General features: G+C 39.6%; 1 protein-coding gene across 1 annotated transcript in view; it reads left to right on the forward strand.

Moving 5' to 3' along the window:
- Window positions 1–19,739, forward strand: part of ULK4 (unc-51 like kinase 4) — a 610,308-nt gene that overhangs the window by 246,860 nt on the left and 343,709 nt on the right. Inside the window, exon 30 of the mRNA XM_080819657.1 lies at window positions 117–209. Within this exon, the coding sequence (XP_080675783.1) occupies window positions 117–209 (93 nt within the window). The remainder of the gene's footprint in view (window positions 1–116; window positions 210–19,739) is intronic.

Raw genomic sequence — 19,739 nt, forward strand, 5'->3', positions numbered from 1 at the left:
ACGTTTATTCTGGTATCTTTATGTTTGCACTTTATGGTGTGTGGCTTCTGTTGTTCAGAGGCGATATTAAGTGAAGAAAACCACTGAATTCATTTGTAATCACTTTATCATTGCAGGTATGAGCACATCCTCACAGAGCCTGACCCGGTCCCAGCATATGCTCTGAAATTGCTAGTTGCGATGACGGAACACAACCCAACTTTCACCAGGTACTATAGCTCCAGCTTTCTTTTGCTTATTTTTCAGCTGTAAAATGAATTTTATATGATCTAAAAATGCTAGAGATGATGAGTTTCTGAAAGAGTAACATTTGAGTCACCAAAGTGGTCATTTCTCGTTGTTTGATGGTTTGTGGTACCTTGCATTTATGCGGTTTTGGGTCTTATTCTCATATTTTTATCCCTTACTGGAGTTTGCATACTCTGGAATTCGTGATGCTTTAAAATTATAAATTCTTGGAGTGCCTGGGTGGCTCAATTAGTTAAGTGTATGCCTTCGGCTCAGGTCATGATCCCAAAGTTCTGGAATTGAGTCCTGCGGGGAGCCAGTTTCTCCCTCTCCCTCTGCTGCTCCCCCTGCTTATGCTCTCTCTCTCTGTCAAATAAATAAAATATATTTTTTAAAAAGATTTATTTATTTATTTATTTGACAGAGGTCACAAGTAGGCAGAGAGGCAGGCAGAGAGAGAGGGGGAAGCAGGCTCCCTGCTTATCAAAGAGCCCGATGTGGGGCTTGATAACCAGGACCTTGGGATCATGACCTAAGCTGAAGGCAGAGGCTTTAACCCACTGAGCCACCCAAGTGCCCCAAATAAATAAGATATTTTAAAAAATTATAAATTCTTTAAAGAGAAAAAACTAGGGGCACCTGGGTGGCTCAGAGGGTTAAGCCTCTGCCTTTGGCTCAGGTCATGATCTCGGGGTCCTGGGATCAAGCCCCACATCGGGCTCTCTGCTCAGCGGGGAGCCTGCTTCTCCCTCTCTCTCTGCCTGCCTCTCTGCCTACTTGTGATCTCTGTCTGTCAAATAAATAAATAAAATCTTTAAAAAAAAAAAAAACTGGGGCGCCTGGGTAGCTTAGTGGGTTAAAGCCTCTGCCTTCGGCTCAGATCATGATCCCAGGGTCCTGGGATCGAGCCCCACATTGGGCTCTCTGCTCAGCGGGGAGCCTGCTTCTCCCTTTCTCTCTCTGCCTGCCTCTCTGCCTACTTGTGATCTCTGTCTGTCAAATAAATAAATAAAATCTTAAAAAAAAAACCCAAAAAACAAAAAACAAACAAAAACAAAAACAACAAAAAAACCTAACACACATACTTTAAAATGTCAATTGGGGCTTCCTATTGTACTGAGCAGTTGTTTATTCAATCTGTCTAGTATTTATAGACTCTTATTTTCTACCATTTTGTTAAATTGACATGCTTTTATTCAGCAGGGGAAAGCTTTTGCCTCTATAGCTGATACTACGTGTGATGATACCAAATATTTTAGAGCTAGTTTCTGGAAGAGTGGCAACTGCTTTCAGTCTGGGACAGGAGAGTTGGTCAGAGAGAGCCCCCAGGTCCATAGAAGGGGCAGAGAAGAGGAGGCCCTCCTTGCTTTCCATCAGGAAAGCTAGTTGTTAGGTGATGGCCAAGGACCTTTGGGTATGGACACCTCTATGGCTGGTCTTTAGGAAAGAACTAAGTCACACAGCCCCAACCACCTTTTTTTCATCTGCTCTGTTGTTCTGCCATGGAAGGTATTGTGTAGTGATGAGCCACATTCAGTGTTAGTAGTAAACACCCAATATGGGTGAAAGGCTGAACCGCAACCTTTCTGGTGGCATGCCGTGATTGAGTCCCTGGGCTGCCAAGGTGCTCTTGGGCTTTGGATCATCTGCAGGGCTGACGCTGAAGTAATTTCAGGCCCGTTTCCTGTGCTCTGAGCAGCCTCATTCGTTTCCAGATAGCGACATAGAAATACTACCTTGTACTCTCAATGTCATGTTGCAAAACAATTTGGGGAGCATTCCCCTTGCCGATTCTAAATCCTGTGTCTGTATAGCCCTTTAAAAGCCTGACCAATGAGCCTTCCAAACTTGTCACTCAAAGGTACTGTTTTCTCTTCCTACAGAAGAAATTTCATTATAAAGAGTGTATCTGTATTAGAAGTCAAATATAAATTCATATAGTTACTTCTTTCCTGGAGTTTTGATACCAGGCACTAATACTGTATACTAACTGTATCCTTTCATTAGATGGGGCAGGTTGCATTTACTTTTTTAGTGCTAACTCTTGCTCACTCATGTTGCGTGCTTTCTAGAATCCTTCCTCTTCTTGCCAGCTCTCTATGAAATTCATCTGAATTTCCTCACATTGACGGGAAGAATCTAGAGAAGTCGATGACCTATATACAGTCTTTTTACTTTGAAAATGAGTAGTCTTGGAAGACACTTTATTTTTTTTTTTAAGTTTACAAGCAGAATTCAATGAACAATTTTTATAAATGTTTTTCTTTGCTTTAGTTTGACAAGTAATATCTGAATGTATTGTGTGTGCATTATAATCCAGCAGTAAAATCAAGAGGTCCCCTAGGCTTCCTTGTTCCCTCTCACACTGCCATACACAGGTCTCTGTCCCAGGGGTAATAGTTGTTGTTTTGGTGTGTATCTGTCCTGAATCTTTTCTGGGTTTTTAAATTCAATATGCATATACAGGAATAAATGGCTTTGGTTTCTGGTTGTTGATTTAAAAAAATCAGAGGTAGTATCACTATGTATTTTTCTAGAATTTGCCTTTTTTATTTATCAAAATTGTTGGAAGATTTTTTACATCAGTATTTATTCATACTTTTGGTGATATCTTTGCTAATGGATGAAAATGAAATTTTATTTTGCATTTATTTACCTACTGATAATGTTGAACCACTTAATGTTTATTTACTATATTTAATTAAATTATAAAAGGTGTATAGCCTTCAATCTTCAGTTCTACTTCAAAGTATCTCTTGTAGAGGAAAAAATCCTATATATACAAAGATTTCCACTTAGACACATAATTTTTAAAATGAGAAAAATAATTTTTAAGTTATACTATAGCCATAATATACAATACTCTGTAACAGTTTAAATGGACAAGATAAATTTGAATACAAAGATATCTAAATAATTTTGTTACCTGAAACTCCAGCACCCATTTAAATGCCACCTTTGCTATATATAAGGTCTCTTTCTGGATTCACTCTTCTGTTTGCTTTTCTTTTTTTAAATTTTATTTGAGAGAGAGCATGTGCAAGAGAACACAAGTAGGGTGAGGGGCAGAGGGAGAGGGAGAAGCAGGCTCCCTGGTGAGAAGTGAGCCCAGTGTGGGGCTTGATCCCAGGACCCTGAGATCATGACCGGAGCTAAAAGCAGACGCTAAACTGACTGAGCCACCCAGGCACCCATTTTGTTTGCTTTTTCTTATGAATGAGGCAAACAGTTTTGACTGAGGCTCCAGAGGTGTGGAACAAAGCATTAAAAGCCTATTGCTATTCACCCACCCTCTCCCAACCCCACACTTTGAGAGGGAGGTCCTAGGCCCACAGACTATAGCAACCTGTGTGCAACTTGCAAAGTCTACTCACACCTCTTGATGGGGGGGATAGGGGAGGGAAAGTAATATGTAGTTAGACTTTGGAGTTTGTTTTTATTTCCCTAATTGGAGTTTTTAAAAAGTGTAACATTTTGGAATTGGAAATAGATTTCTGTTGGGGGAAATACATCCATCTATCTATCTATTTATCTATCTATCTACACATATATATCACATATATATGTATAGATATACATATATATACACACATATATATATATGTGTGTGTGTATATATATATATATATGGATATATGCATTTGAAAAGGATAAATGCACTTGAAAAAACTTCTTTAAGGTATGACCAAACTGTCTTACATGGAGATTTTACCATTTTGCATCTCCAAGGGACATATTTGAGGATGCCTGTTTCCTTTCAGCTTTGCCATCAGGATGTGTCATTAAACTGGAATTTTTCCAGTGTGATGAGATAGATTATTTCGGAGTAATTTTAATTCACATTTCTATCATCATGAGTGAGGTTGAAAATCTCTATTGTTGGGGCATTTGTATTTTTTTTGCTCATGCTCTTTGCCAACCATTCCTTGGTCTTGGCAATGCCACTCCTCAAACTGAATCACCTCCTGCCTGGCTTTCCATTGCACACATACACCATAGTCTGCTAGTCCATTTTACTTTGAACAACTTTCCTATTTTTCACCATCTTGAATAGTTTGGCCAGTGAGTTTCCTTTTGCATGCTCCTTGGTGAATCCATGCACGTGTTTCCATTGGATACCCATGCTGGAGCGGAAGTCCTAGCTCACAGAGCTGGTGCTTGCCCAGATTGAGTAGATACTGCCAAGCAGTTTTCCAGATCCATTGTAGCAATTTGCATTCCTACTGGTGTTGTTCGGTTGTCATACAAGCTTTGAAAAATTTTCTTTTAAGTCTGGTTTATTGAGGGACAGTTTACATAGGCTACAATTCACTTGTTTTGGCTATACAGTTTTCTGAGTTTTGAGAAACATGGGCAACTGTGCAACTACTGCCTCTATTAAGACAGAGTATTTCCATCACTCCAAAATATTCTCATGCCCCTTTGAATAGTAGCTTATACAGATTCTGTTTGCTTGGAGAGTGATGCAACCAGATTGATTTTATATTTTATTTTAATTTTCAAAATTTATTTTTTAAGGGGTGCCTGGGTGGCTCAGTTGGTTAGGCATCTGACTCTTGGTTCCAGCTCCGGTCATGATTTCAGGGTTGTGAGATGGAGGCCTCCTGGTTCTCTCTCTGCTTCTGCTCCTCCCCTCACTTGCACATGTGCACACACATGCTCTCTCTCATATAAATAATTTTTTTAAAAGATTTTATTTATTTACTTGACAGAGAGAGAGACACAGCGAGTGAGAGCACAAGCAGAGGGGAATGGGAGAGGGAGAAGCAGGCTTTCTGCTGAGTGGGGAGCCCGATGTGGGGCTTGATCCCAGGACCCTGGGATCATGACTTGAGCTGAAGGCAGACGCTTAATGACTGAGCCACCCAGGTATGCCTAAATAAATAAATCTTTAAAAAAAGAAAAAGATGATTTTTTAGGAATTAATACATAACACCTTACAAATTTCAGTATTTGGAAGAGTATGCAGAGAAAAGCATATTTTTACCCAAGGGGAAAGCCACTCTTATGTGTGTGTGTGTGTGTGTGTGTGTGTGTGTGTGTGTATGTGGTGGTTGGTAGTATGCTGTATGCACCATTCTGCACTTCTTTTTAAAAATACATACAACAGCTTTATTGGGATATAATTCACATACCATCTGTACTTCTTTTTAACAGATGCATAAGCATTGCATTTTATAGATGCTCCATATTTACTTAACAAGTTCCCTTTTGGTGAACATTTAATTTATGTTTTTCTAAACTTTTGGTATCATAAAACAAAGCTATAATTAATGACATAGGCCATTCATTATGTGTGTGAATATATATGTGTAGGATAAGTAAGGAAAAGTGGAATTACTTCATCAAAGGGTACATAAACCAGTGATTCCCAAACTTATCTGCACATTAGTGTCATCTGGGGAATCTTTTAAAAAGTCTGAAGACTGGCCACAGCCCAGCCCAGCTAAATAAAAATCTCCATGGCTGAACATACATACCAGTAATTGTTGACTCTTGCTAGGTGATTACAATGTGCAGGCAAGCGTGGGAACAACGGGTCTAAGTGTTTGAATTTTGAAAAGTGTTGCCCAGTTGCCCCCCACCAAGGTTGTGCCAGTTTATTCTCCACTAGCAGTATATGAGAGTGCCTGTGTGTGTGCCAGACCTTTACCCTATCAGTGTATATATGACTTTTGCCATTGTGACAGGTTGACTATTCCCTCTTCGTTCCTAATTTCTAATTTTCTTGCTTTGTGATCAGACCATATATTTTTGACTTTTGCCATTGTGACATGTTGACTATTTGCCATTGTGACAGGTTGACTATTCCCTCTTCGTTCCTAATTTCTAATTTTCTTGCTTTGTGATCAGACCATATATATATATATTTTTTGCTAATTTTTATTTGATTTCATTTGTGATATAATAGGTCAATTTTGGTGAATGTTTTATGTTTAGTTGCTGACTACAACTAAAACAAAGTTTTAATGTCACGCATCCCTGACTTTGGCCCGTTGTCTTAAAATGGTAACTCATTAACTTAGGAGATTGTCCCCAGTCACTTGGTAGCAGTGACTTTTAGGCAAAATGCTGATTATAAGTGTATATCAAGTGTAGGATGTCTTAATTTTTATGTACAGATAGATTTCTACTAATATAAAATAAACATGAACCATTTATTAGAAATTTAGCTTATTTATTGGCTCTATCTGCATCATGTTCTTTGAAGTATAGCATTTGAGCTTGTATATATAATTGACCCTTGAACAATGTGGGGGTTAGGGGCATGGTCAAAACTCTGCGTATCTTCTGACTCTACCAAAACTTAACTACTAGTAGCCTAGTATTGACTGGAGGCTTTGCTGATAACATAAAAAGTGAATCGCCACATATTTTGTATGTTATATGTATTATATATAAACATAAGCTAAGCTAGAGAAAAGAAAATGTTATTAAGAAAATCATAAGAAGAGATGACATTTATAGTACTGCATTGTATTTATTAAAAAAAATCCATGTATAAGCAAACCCATGCAGTTCAAACCAGTGTTGTTCAAGGGTCAACTGCATTAAGAGTTTAGAGTACCAAATAATAACCACTGGAACAGTAAATCATCCTGTGCCAAGTACAACATTATTTCATTGTGTTTATTCTTATTTTAGAGGATTCTGAATGGGTACAGAAATCCTCAAAACTTAAAGTACAATTGCAAATTTATTGTTCCTTCAAACAAGAGACAAGAACACTATCTAATCTACATTGTATCTGACTGGGATTTTTTTTTTTTTTTTTTTTTTTTTTTTTTTTTTTTTTTTTTAAGCCCACTGCCTTGGTGAATCTAGTTTCTGACTGGGTTTATAGCAGAAAAGTATTGGTCCAACGTTACTATCAGAAGGGATGTGTTCACTCCTCTGAGCTCTGCCCTTTTCTCTCTTCTTAATTTTACAGTAGGTTGCTCTGAACCATTGTTCTCAGGGAGAGTCGTACCCCAGGAGCTTGTTTCCATTAAGAGCTAATTAGCTTTCAGCAAATCTTCATTAGCAAACAAATTGAATTTTAACTTCTTGAGTTCTTTTGGAACAAAATTTACCTCTTACTGTGAATTGCAAAAGGTTGTTTATGTTCCATATCTAAGGATTATCATTTTAGTTCACTCAAAAAATGTTAGAGCTGTTTGTTTTATGGCAAGATTCACAGAAATGCCTTTTGAAGAATAAAATTTTCGTGATCTCTTAAATGAAATTCATGGTGAATCCACTGTATAGCCTTCAGTGAAAAATACTTCTGCCTTTACAGTTACCAGGCTTCAGCTGACTTCCCTCATTGGTTTTTGGTTCATTTGTTCATTGATTCGTTTGCCCATTCATTCATTCAACTAATCAGCAACCACTGAATGATACAAGGATAAGAGGCAGTTAAAGTTCTCCCCCTCGAGGTGCTAAGGATTTAGTGGAGGAGACATTTATCAATAGGTTCCTGTAAAGCAGTGTAATAATTTCAAAGGTACAGTCATGTCTAGAAGGTTATGGGAGCACCTAAAGGAATTTAACCCAAGTAGTTGTATGATTTTGGCCAAGTTTCTTAACCTCTTTGTACCTAAGTTTCCTCATCTGGAAGTATTAGCATCTGGTCCACAGAAAATGCTGTGTAAGTCTTCCCCTTCTTCCTTCCCCCACAATTTATCTCCTTACTCCTCCTCTTTTTCATATGATTAGAGGAAGTATTCCAGAAGAGGTATCCTCTTTGACAGTAGAAAGAAATGTTTGGTGACACCAACTGAAACCAGAGCTCTAACACCCTACAAGGAACTGGGAGAAAACCCCCAGGTTTTCAATAACAGAAACAAACTGCATGGTGCGGCCTTATTAGTTTGTGCGTAATAGAACTGGGGAAGCCATAGAGAACATCCCCCCTGCACAAGATACCTGCCATACACATTTGCCTTTTAATTTATATTCTTAATAACATTTGGTTTTGACATATTCTGTTATATTTTATTTAAATTTTGTAGCCTGGTGAAGCTAAAAGCCCAAATTATCAGAAATGTTAGAGATGTTTGAGGGGGTTCCTGTCATTAAAATAAGCCAATTAGGTGTTTTTGCCCCCTCGGTTCGCTGAGCTTACCCAGCTAAATATTTCCTCTGATGAAATCTGTGAGCGAAATAACTATGTAATATGGTAACACTTTATTGTTAGAACAAATTGATTTCTCCAGAAATGATTTGCTGCGTCTCAGGTTGCTTGTGGATATCAAAAAGCCCCATCATGAGGAGCAAGTCAGTCTCTGAGTCTTTGCGGCTGCCATTTCTATTCTAGGGTCACTCTTCTGTGGCTTCCCCATTTATTCTTTATGAGCACTCGCAGAATAATACACAAGGTTTTTCCAATAGGTGCTGAGCCTTTGAGCATCTATTTTTACCTTCTCTTTCCTCTCATGGACATAGCCCATGTTCGAGTACTCCTAGCCACTTGTTCAAACTGGGCACATATCTACACTTCTTACTAAAGTACAGTCATTTCAGGGGATAAAGCAAGTGTAAAAGATTAGAAATACTGAATGATTTTGGATTTGTGCCTTTCATCAGTTCCTTGAACCAAAAACTTTATTTATTTACTTATTTTTGTTTTCCTTTCTCTCTGCCTTGATTTGGGATTATTGTACTGCACCCTTGTTCAACACAAACATCTTTGGTCCTTAAATATTGAGAAGAATTTGGAAATTAAATTAAAATTGCCCTAATGATTCACTTTGCTGGGGTATTTTGTGTACTTCCATTGAGATTATCCTTTTAAGACTTTGGAGAACGGTGTGGAGATTCCTCAAGAAATTAAAAATAGAGCTTCCATATGACCCTGCAATTGCACTACTGGGTATTTACACCAAGGATACAGATGTAGTGAAAAGAAGGGCCATCTGTACCCCAATGTTTATAGCAGCAATGGCCACGGTCGCCAAACTGTGGAAAGAACCAAGATGCCCTTCGACGGATGAATGGATAAGGAAGATGTGGTCCATATACACTATGGAGTATTATGCCTCCATCAGAAAGGACAAATACCCAACTTTTGTAGCAACATGGACAGGACTGGAAGAGATTATGCTGAGTGAAATAAGTCAAGCAGAGAGAGTCAAGTATCATATGGTTTCACTTATTTGTGGAGCATAACAAACAATATGGAGGACAAGGGTAGATGGAGAGGAGAAGGGAGTTGAGGGAAATTGGAAGGGGAGGTGAACCATGAGAGACTATGGACTCTGAAAAACAACCTGAGGGTTTCGAAGGGGCGGGGGTGAGAGGTTGGGGGAACCAGGTGGTGGGTACTAGGGAGGGCACATATTGCATGGAGCACTGGGTGTGGTGAAAAAACAATGAATACTGTTACGCTGAAAAGAAATAAAACATTTAAAAAAAAAAAAAAGAAGTGTTGTTTTGCTCTCGGAGAAGTTCAGCATTTTATTTTTTTTTCAGGGAAGTTCTTTAGCTGCTGCTAGTGGTGGTTAACTGTCTTTGAAAACTGAGTAGAATAGCACCTTGCAATCGAAAGCTATTTCTAGGTCAGAGTGGATGGTCTCAGTTGACTTTTTTTTTGCTGTGACATTTACATTGAAAGAAAGCACTTAGAGTTCATTGTACACCTTGGCAAATAGTGCTTTCCCAGTTGTGTGTTGTAGGGCCATATTTAGTCTGAGTGGGGATTCAGTAAAGCTTTTTGTGTTTCGCAAGATGTCCTCAGGTCTGTTGACTTACCCTTGTCATCTAAAGAGACTGGCAAACTGTGGTCCACAGAGCCAGCTGGCTTACAGCCTGTTTTTGCATGGTCTGTAAGGTAAGAGTGATATTGACATATTTAAAGAGTAGTAAAATTTACAAACACACAGATGCATCTGAGTCAGACCTTGGGTCTAGCAAAGCCTGAAATATTTACTTTCTAGCCCTTTTCACACAGTGTTTCCTGAACCCTGATCTAAAGGAACAGAACTCTTTTTTTTTTTTTTACCTTTATTCATGAGAATGTAGAAATATTAGAATTTTTGAGCTGTTAGGGAACTTTAAAGATTATCTCAGTGTTATAAAATATAGATTTTTTGGTATTGATGTGGTGAGGTGTAGTGTGGTGAGTTCAGTAGATCAGGTGAAAACTGTCCTGGAAAAGAAAGCATGTTATACTCACAGATTCAAAGAGGAGGGGGCATACCATGCCAAAGGTGGCCACATGAAGAAGCAGCAGGATCAGTCAAGAGGCAGAGGAAGTGAGAGACAAATGTGGACCAGAGCCCTTATTGTAGTTTACAAAGGAAGGAATGGGTGAGCAGATTTAGGCTTGACTAGTTTGAATAATTTCACGGGGTTGTGGAAGTATAGGGGCTGTCTCTAGTCATCTGGTACCATCTGGGGTGAGTAGGGGCCAGCTGTGGTCTGGTACCTGGCCCTGGGGTGTGGGCCCCGCTGGGAGTAGAAAGTGCCATAAAGGAGGCGGTTGGGGTTATGGCTCTGGGTTGGTTGGTTTGCACAGGAAAGGCAAGCTCAAAGGAAAGTTGTTTGCTATCTCTAAGAATCAGCTGGCTCTGGGAGGGGCATTCCCTTTAGAGTTAGCAAGTCCTCAAGATGTTAGAGAGACAAAAATACAGAATAAAAAGACATGATTAGTACACTGGGCTAATGTCTTCATTTTATACACAAGGAAAATGAAGTCCAAGAGGGAATTGGTGTGCCCCAAACATCAAGTCAGTTTGAAGATCAGATTTTGGATCAGACTCCTGGTCTGTTATTCTTTGTACTCCCCAGCAGAGCCACTTTTTAAAAAACAAACCCAAGTGGATATCACAATGGACTTCAGAGTCATCTTGTTTTCAGTTTCATTGCCTCATGTTTACTTAGAAGAGTGGTCCAGTTCCTCAACACAGTCAACTTCACTGTCACATGGATCTGTTAAGAGCAAATGATTCTCCTTTGTGTCCCAGTGCCATCATTACTAGGTCCTGGCACCATTGTTCTTTGATTTTTATCACTGTGGCAGCTCCTGGCACAAATGTGGTTAGTAATATCCTGGTTCCCGGTTCAGTGGGACCTCTTCCTTCCCTCATCTTCCCAGGTTTGGGACCCTCCTGTGCTTGTGACTTAGAGCACACCAGTTGGGTTGAAATCCCTCCTTATTAAGTTAATCATGCTATAATTCACCTCAGTATTTTCTATAGGAAAAATGTAAGTGTTTATGTAAGCACTCATGGAGTAAGCATTCAATTAATTCTCTCCTTCCACCCCAGCATTCTGTTTCTGATAGAATTATGGAAGGACACCCACCTAAAACCTTAGGAACTGATTCAGGGCATTCTCTTTTCCTAAATGATGTGTGAGGAAAATAAACGGTAATTGAAATCTGTTTCAACGTTATGTTTTCAGAAAAAAAAAAAAAAAAAAGTCCAGCAACTCTTAACATGGTTTTTGCCTGCTACTAGTGGAAATACATGCTTCTGGTTATTTTCTTCCATTATCTTGCTTACCATCATGGAGTTTTTCCCCAAGTTTATGGTGAGCTGGTAAGCATTTCATTGCCTATCCTTACTGTATGGGGTTCAGTTGGGTCCCTGGAGACAGTTTGGATCTCTTGTCAGAAACAAATTAATCTTTTAATATTCTCATAACAGCCTATATGCTTGGTCATTTCAGTTTTCCTCTCTGACTCATGTGGGCTCAGTGACAGCTCTCTTTAGGGAGTGGAGTGGCAGGCAGCCCCTGGCCAGGAGTCCTCCATGCTGGTGTTTCTGGCCACTTGGTGCCCACACTTGAGCTGCTCACCGAATATCACGTCAGAAGCCAGCATTTAGTGGATGTATTTAGACAGAGTATGCCCTGGTATTTTGGGGGCTCCAATCAACAATAATTCACAGTTGCTTCCTCCTGTATTTAAATAGACATTCAGAGATATACCATCATCTTTAACAAAATGATACCTACCATTTTTCCCTGAAGTATTTCCTTTCTTGCCCACAGGAAAGTTCATTTGCTTCTTTTCAGTTCTCTACAGAAGCTCTTGAAGTTTTGCAATTTATTTCCATCATAGAATTATGGACCTTCAGAACAGAGTGAGCTTTGATAATTTTCTGCCTGCAAGAAAAGTTAATATTATTCATTCATTCCTTGAGCCACCCAACAAAGAGTTGTGTTCACTGAGATAGAACAGACACGGTCCTGGTTTTCATGAAGCTTATGATTCTGAGGGGATCATAGACAATAAACAAGGAAATTGATAAAAAAAAAAAGTCTGAATTTCAGTTAGTGGTGTAAAGAACAGAGAGCAGGGTTAGAGAATGGGGAGTGATGGATTGGGGCCCACTGTTTTCAAGAGGGTGCTCAGAGTTTCCCTAGGAGGGTGGCAGAGTTGACTGGCTGCGTGAATGCTAGCTTCATAAGTAAAGAAGCAAGCCTCTGATTTTCAGGGTTTGAAGAGGGAGGGAAGTACTCACAGCGTCAGATGCTCTTGAGAGTGTCCCTAAGATGAGGATGGAGAAGTAACGGTTATAGTGGCAACAGGAGTAACTTCTTGAAGGGTTATTTTCACAAGCATGTGGGGCAAGAGTCTGGTGGGGTTCATTGCAGAGGGAATGATGAGGTGGAGACAGGGAACCCCAGTAAATCTAAAGAGAGTTTTCCTCTAAAGGAGAGCTGAAAAATGGGGAGCTAGAAAGAGATATGGGGTCACAGGCATTTCTTGTATTTTTTCAGGGTGAGCGATATTTTAGAAACATTTCTATGTTGATGAGAATGATCTAGGACAGAGGTTGATTACCTACAGTTTACAGGCCAGATCCAGCCCACCTGCTTTTGTCAATATAATATTATCAGAGCACAGCCCCATGGATTTGTTTATGGTCTGTGGCTGCTTTTGCATTACAGTGGCACAGCTGAGTCGTTTTGAAAGAGACCATATGGCATGCAAAGCCAAAAGTATTTACTTCTGATCCTTTACTAGAAAAGTTGCCTAACTCTTGATTTTGGAGGGAGGATAAAACCAATGAAGCAAGAGGGTGAGGGGTGGCTTGCTAGACTGATGTCCTGTCCCCTAGGGGGTGTCCCCTGCAGGTATTCTTTAAGGGAGAAGGGTTGGAACTCCTGCATGCGTGGAGGGACCATTGAACTGGGGAGTTAGGAAGTGGTGTTTTGCTTTTGGGAAGATTTCAAATGAGACATTTGAAGTGAAGGGTGCCATTAGTGGTCCTAAACCTGTAGAAACTGGGTGCATGAGGACAGGATAAGAAAAGTGTTTGGAAACCATGAGGTCCATGAATTGTCAGGTCAAGGTATTGCATTTCTATTGGGATAATTGGAAACTAGATTATATATTTCCATTTGTAGAATACTTATGAAAACAATACTAGCACTTTACTAAAGACTTGTTTATGTGTGTTTTTTTTTTAAGATTTTATTTATTTATTTGACAGAGAGGCAGGCAGAGAGAGAGGGGGAAGCAGGCTCCCCGCTGAGCAGAGAGCCTGATGTGGGGCTTGATCCCAGGACCCTGAGATCATGACCTGAGCTAAAGGCAGAGGCTTAACCCACTGAGCCACCCAGGCGCCCCTATGTGTTTCTTTTTGAGGCTGTTGTCATTTGTTATTATCCTTTGTTTCCTCCTTTAAGACAGATAGTAAGAGTGGTATTGCGGTCACTGAAAAATGGTGATCGTTATTGTAGTGATTATTATTTTTATGAGTTCCTCTTTTTATATTAGCCTTTAAAAATAATTAAGTAATACTTATTTTGCCTGTGGAAAAAAGCATTACATTTTTCTTAATAAACCATTTAAGCCTGTTCAGAATTACTCTTTATTTTTAGCCCTTTCAGATGGGATAGAGGGACTCACCTCTCTGGGAGTGGAGCCCTTCTCTGAACCCTTCTTAGGTAGTTCTCTCTGGAACGCTTGTAAGGTAGGTTTAAGCCTGGGTGTTGTAGGCTTCAGGGGCAGTGGTTTTTAGGAGTTAAGGGTTGGATAGATTATTGGAGCATTCCTACACATTCGTACTGAACTCCTGCATAAAGTGAGTATCATCCAGGTTCCTTGCTACATATAAACTCAAAATGTGGGTTAAATGTCAGATGTACCATGCCCTTGGCTGTATTTTATCACCCGCTCATTATTTGCTCAGACTTACGGCTTTTGGGGCCAGAGTTTGGGGCTGGTGATTCTCCATGTGTTTCCTAGCAAAGCTGGAGCCCTGGACAAGTGGGCAGTGCATGCAGCCCCCACATCCCTAGTCATCTTCTCCTTGGTTTCTCACTGTCAACAGCCCTAGGCTTGCTGGACCTCCAGACAGAGCCAGAGACTCTTCTGCAAACTCTGTGGCCATTGTGGGGTTGCACAGCAGCATCATGACAATCATGGTGCTCAAATTCCATCATTCCTTGATGGGCAGAGGTCTGGCCAGCACTGTCAGAGTGCGATGTAAATTCCAGGGCTAGATCACACACCTAAGCCGTTAGGTTTTGGGCCTAGTTTGGCAGCAGTCTCTTCCATTGTGTCAGAATTACCGAGAAATGACTTGAGTCGTAGAGAGCAACCTTTCTGTGGGGCTTGCGCAGACAGTGTTGTGTGTGTGAGTGCGCAGTGAGCTTTTCCAGCTAATTCAGTGGGAAGGTGTGCTAGTGGAAATGATGTTTCAGGGTGGGAGTGGCAGGGCCCACAAGGAGATGGCTGTTATGATGGTGTTGGGAAAACCCGACCTTCACAAGCTCTCAAGGCCATTAGCCGTTGAAACATGGATTACCCTTCAGTGCGATACTTGGTGTCTCCCGTGCACATTGGGGGTGGCAACAAAGCAATCGACTTTATTTTCTACCACTTTAAACAGGTTTCTATTTCTTCATCCAGCCAGCATAGGCATCATTATCTTCAGGATTTGAAAGGAGTAGTCTTTAAATTTCTTGTCTGTTTAACATCACACTAACATCTTTATCAGTTCATTAAGGAATATGTAAAGATGACAGTTGAGCCAATTGGCTTGGACTAGAATATTAATGTCAGGTATGTTTATTTGGACTGACATATTTATTTATTTTTGCTTGGTGGGAGTTTCCAACTTTCCTTATTGACTTCTTTGATTTTTGACTCATCAGTTAATGCCTTTTGGTTATTTTGTACTTGTAAAACAAATTTATTTTGCTTCCGGATGGTGTTAAAATGTGCAGCATTGAAGACAGTGGCAAAGGGCGAAGATACCATTGTCTTGCTGTTAAGCATTTCTATGGTGCCCTTACATTTTGTGTTTATATGGTTATTGGGTCTCTCTTTGAATCATACAGTTAATTTACAGGCCTTTGTTTGGTTTTTACAGCCAGATAAACCGTCATGGCATTCTAGTGTAGAAATAATAGCTAAACAAAGTCTCTTGGTGTGATCAGTGTACCTTCTAAAGTCTTAAAGAATAAATCCTTTGCTACTATTCGGCCGGTTTTAGCATCAGAGTTCTCTTTTAATGTTTGCACTCTCTTTTTTTTTTTTTTTTTTTTTTATTTCTTTTTAATTTTTTTATTTTAATAAACATATAATGTATTTTTATCCCCAGGGGTACAGGTCTGTGAATCGTCTGGTTTACACATTTCACAGCACTCATCATAGCACATACCCTCCCCAATGTCCATTTCCCCACCACCCTCTCCCGTCCCCCTTCCCCCCCGCAACCCTCAGTCTGTTTCTTGAGATTGAGTCTTTTATGGTTTGTCTCCCTCCCAATCCCATCTTTTCATTTTTTCTTTTCCTACCTCCCCCCAAACCCCCCCACCTTGCATCTCCACTTCCTCATATCAAAGAGATCATATGATAGTTATATTTCTCCGATTGACTTATTTCGCTAAGCATGATACCCTCTAGTTCCATCCACGTCGTCGCAAATGGCAAGATTTCATGTCTTTTGATGGCTGCATAGTATTCCATTGTGTATATATACCACATCTTCTTTATCCATTCATCTGTTGATGGACATCTAGGCGCTTTCCACAGTTTGGCTATTGTGGACATTGCTGCTATAAACATTCGGGTGCACGTGCCCCTTCGGAGCACCACGTTTGTATCTTTAGGATATATACCCAGGAGTGCAATTGCTGGGTCGTAGGGTAGCTCTATTTTCAGTTTTTTGAGGAACCTCCACACTGTTTTCCAGAGTGGTTGCACCAGCTTGCATTCCCACCAACAGTGTAGGAGGGTTCCCCTCTCTCCGCATCCTCGCCAGCATCTGTCATTTCTTGACTTGTTAATTTTAGCCATTCTGACTGGTGTGAGGTGGTATCTCATTGTGGTTTTGATTTGTATTTCCCTGATGCCGAGTGATGTGGAGCATTTTTTCATGTGTCTGTTGGCCATCTGGATGTCTTCCTTGCAGAAATGTCTGTTCATGTCCTCTGCCCATTTCTTGACTGGATTATTTGTTCTTTGGGTATTGAGTTTGATAAGCTCTTTATAGATTTTGGATACGAGCCCTTTATCTGATATGTCGTTTGCAAATATCTTCTCCCATTCTGTCAGTTGTCTTTTGGTTTCGTTAACTGTTTCCTTTGCTGTGCAAAAGCTTTTGATCTTGATGAAATCCCAATAGTTCATTTTTGCCCTTGCTTCTGTTGCCTTTGGCGATGTTCCTAGGAAGAAGTTGCTGCGGTGGAGGTCAAAGAGGTTGCTGCCTGCATTCTCCTCAAGGATTTTGATAGATTCCTTTCGCACATTGAGGTCCTTCATCCACTTTGAGTCTATTTTCGTGTGTGGTGTAAGGAAATAGTCCAATTTCATTTTTCTGCATGTGGCTGTCCAATTTTCCCAGCACCATTTGTTGAAGAGGCTGTCTTTTTTCCATTGGATATTCTTTCCTGCTTTGTCGAAGATTAGTTGACCATAGAGTTGAGGGTCTATTTCTGGGCTCTCTATTCTGTTCCATTGGTCTATATGTCTGTTTTTGTGCCAGTACCATACTGTCTTGATGATGACAGCTTTGTAATAGAGCTTGAAGTCTGGAATTGTGATACCACCGACTTTGGCTTTCTTTTTCAATATTCCTTTGGCTATTCGAGGTCTTTTCTGGTTCCATATAAATTTTAGGATTATTTGTTCTATTTCTTTAAAAAAAATGGATGGGATTTTGATAGGGATTGCATTAAATGTGTAGATTGCTTTAGGTAAAATAGACATTTTCACAATATTTGTTCTTCCAATCCATGAGCATGGAATATTTTTCCATTTCTTTGTGTCTTCCTCAATTTCTTTCATGAGTACTTTATAGTTTTCTGAGTATAGATTCTTTGCCTCTTTGGTTAGATTTATTCCTAGGTATCTTATGGTTTTGGGTACGATTGTAAATGGGACTGACTCCTCAATTTCTCTTTCTTCTGTCTTGTTGTTAGTGTAAAGAAATGCGACTGATTTCTGTGCATTGACTTTATATCCTGACACTTTACTGAATTCCTGTATAAGTTCTAGCAGTTTTGGAGTGGAGCCTTTTGGGTTTTCCACATATAGTATCATATCATCTGCAAAGAGTGATAGTTTGACTTCTTCTTTGCCGATTTGGATGCCTTTAATTTCTTTTTGTTGTCTGATTGCTGAGGCTAGGACTTCTAGTACTATGTTGAACAGCAGTGGTGATAACGGACATCCCTGCCGTGTTCCTGACCTTAGCGGAAAAGCTTTCAGTTTTTCTCCATTGAGAATGATATTTGCGGTGGGTTTTTCATAGATGGCTTTGATAATATTGAGGTATGTGCCTTCTATCCCTACACTTTGAAGAGTTTTAATCAGGAAGGGATGCTGCACTTTGTCAAATGCTTTTTCAGCATCTATTGAGAGTATCATATGGTTCTTACTCTTTCTTTTATTAATGTATTGTATCACATTGATGGATTTGCGGATGTTGAACCAACCTTGCAGCCCTGGAATAAATCCCACTTGGTCGTGGTGAATAATCCTTTTAATGTACTGTTGGATCCTATTGGCCAGTATTTTGGTGAGAATTTTCGCATCTGTGTTCATCAAGGATATTGGTCTGTAATTCTCTTTTTTGGTGGGATCCTTGTCTGGTTTTGGGATCAAGGTGATGCTGGCCTCATAGAATGAGTTTGGAAGTTTTCCTTCCATTTCTATTTTTTGGAACAGTTTCAGGAGAATAGGAATTAATTCTTCTTTAAATGTTTGGTAGAATTCCCCTGGGAAGCCGTCTGGTCCTGGACTTTTGTTTGTTTGGAGATTTTTGATGACTGTTTCAATCTCCTTACTGGTTATGGGTCTGTTCAGGTTATCTATTTCTTCCTGGTTCAGTTGTGGTAGTTTATACATCTCTAGAAATGTATCCATTTCTTCCAGGTTGTCAAATTTGTTGCCATAGAGTTGCTCGTAGTATGTTCTTATAATTGTTTGTATTTCTTTGGTGTTGGTTGTGATCTCTCCTCTTTCATTCATGATTTTATTTATTTGCGTCCTTTCTCTTTTCTTTTTGATAAGTCTGGCCAGGGGCTTATCAATCTTATTAATTCTTTCAAAGAACCAGCTCCTAGTTTTGTTGATTTGTTCTATTGTTTTTTTAGTTTCTATTTCATTGATTTCTGCTCTGATCTTTATGATTTCTCTTCTCCTGCTGGGTTTAGGCTTTCTTTGTTGTTCTCTCTCCAGCTCCTTTAGGTGTAGGGTTAGGTTGTGTATTTGAGACCTTTCTTGTTTCTTGAGAAAGGCTTGCACTGCTATATATTTTCCTCTCAGGACTGCCTTTGTTGTGTCCCACAGATTTTGAACTGTTGTGTTTTCATTATCATTTGTTTCCATGAATTTTTTCAATTCTTCTTTAATTTCCTGGTTGACCCATTCATTTTTTAGAAGGATGCTGTTTAGTCTCCATGTATTTGCGTTCTTTCCAAATTTCCTCTTGTGATTGAGTTCGAGCTTCAGAGCATTGTGGTCTGAAAATATGCAGGGAATGATCTCGATCTTTTGGTACCGATTGAGACCTGATTTATGACCCAGGATGTGGTCTATTCTGGAGAATGTTCCATGTGCACTAGAGAAGAATGTATATTCTGTTGCTTTGGGATGGAATGTTCTGAATATATCTGTGATGTCCATCTGGTCCAGTGTGTCATTTAAGGCCTTTATTTCCTTGTTGATCTTTTGCTTAGATGATCTGTCCATTTCAGTGAGGGGAGTGTTAAAGTCCCCTGCTATTATTGTATTACTGTTGATGTATTTCTTTGATTTTGTTATTAATTGGTTTATATAGTTGGCTGCTCCCATGTTAGGGGCATAGATATTTAAGATTGTTAGATCTTCTTGTTGGACAGACCCTTTGAGTATGATATAGTGTCCTTCCTCATCTCTTATTATAGTCTTTGGCTTAAAATCTAATTGATCTGATATAAGGATTGCCACCCCAGCTTTCTTCTGATGTCCATTAGCATGGTACATTGTTTTCCACCCCCTCACTTTAAATCTGGAGGTGTCTTCGGGTCTAAAATGAGTTTCTTGTAGGCAGCATATGGATGGGTTTTGTTTTTTTATCCATTCT

Source organism: Martes martes, assembly GCF_963455335.1.
Source record: "Martes martes genome assembly, chromosome: 1".
NCBI classification, from domain to species: Eukaryota; Metazoa; Chordata; class Mammalia; order Carnivora; family Mustelidae; genus Martes; species Martes martes.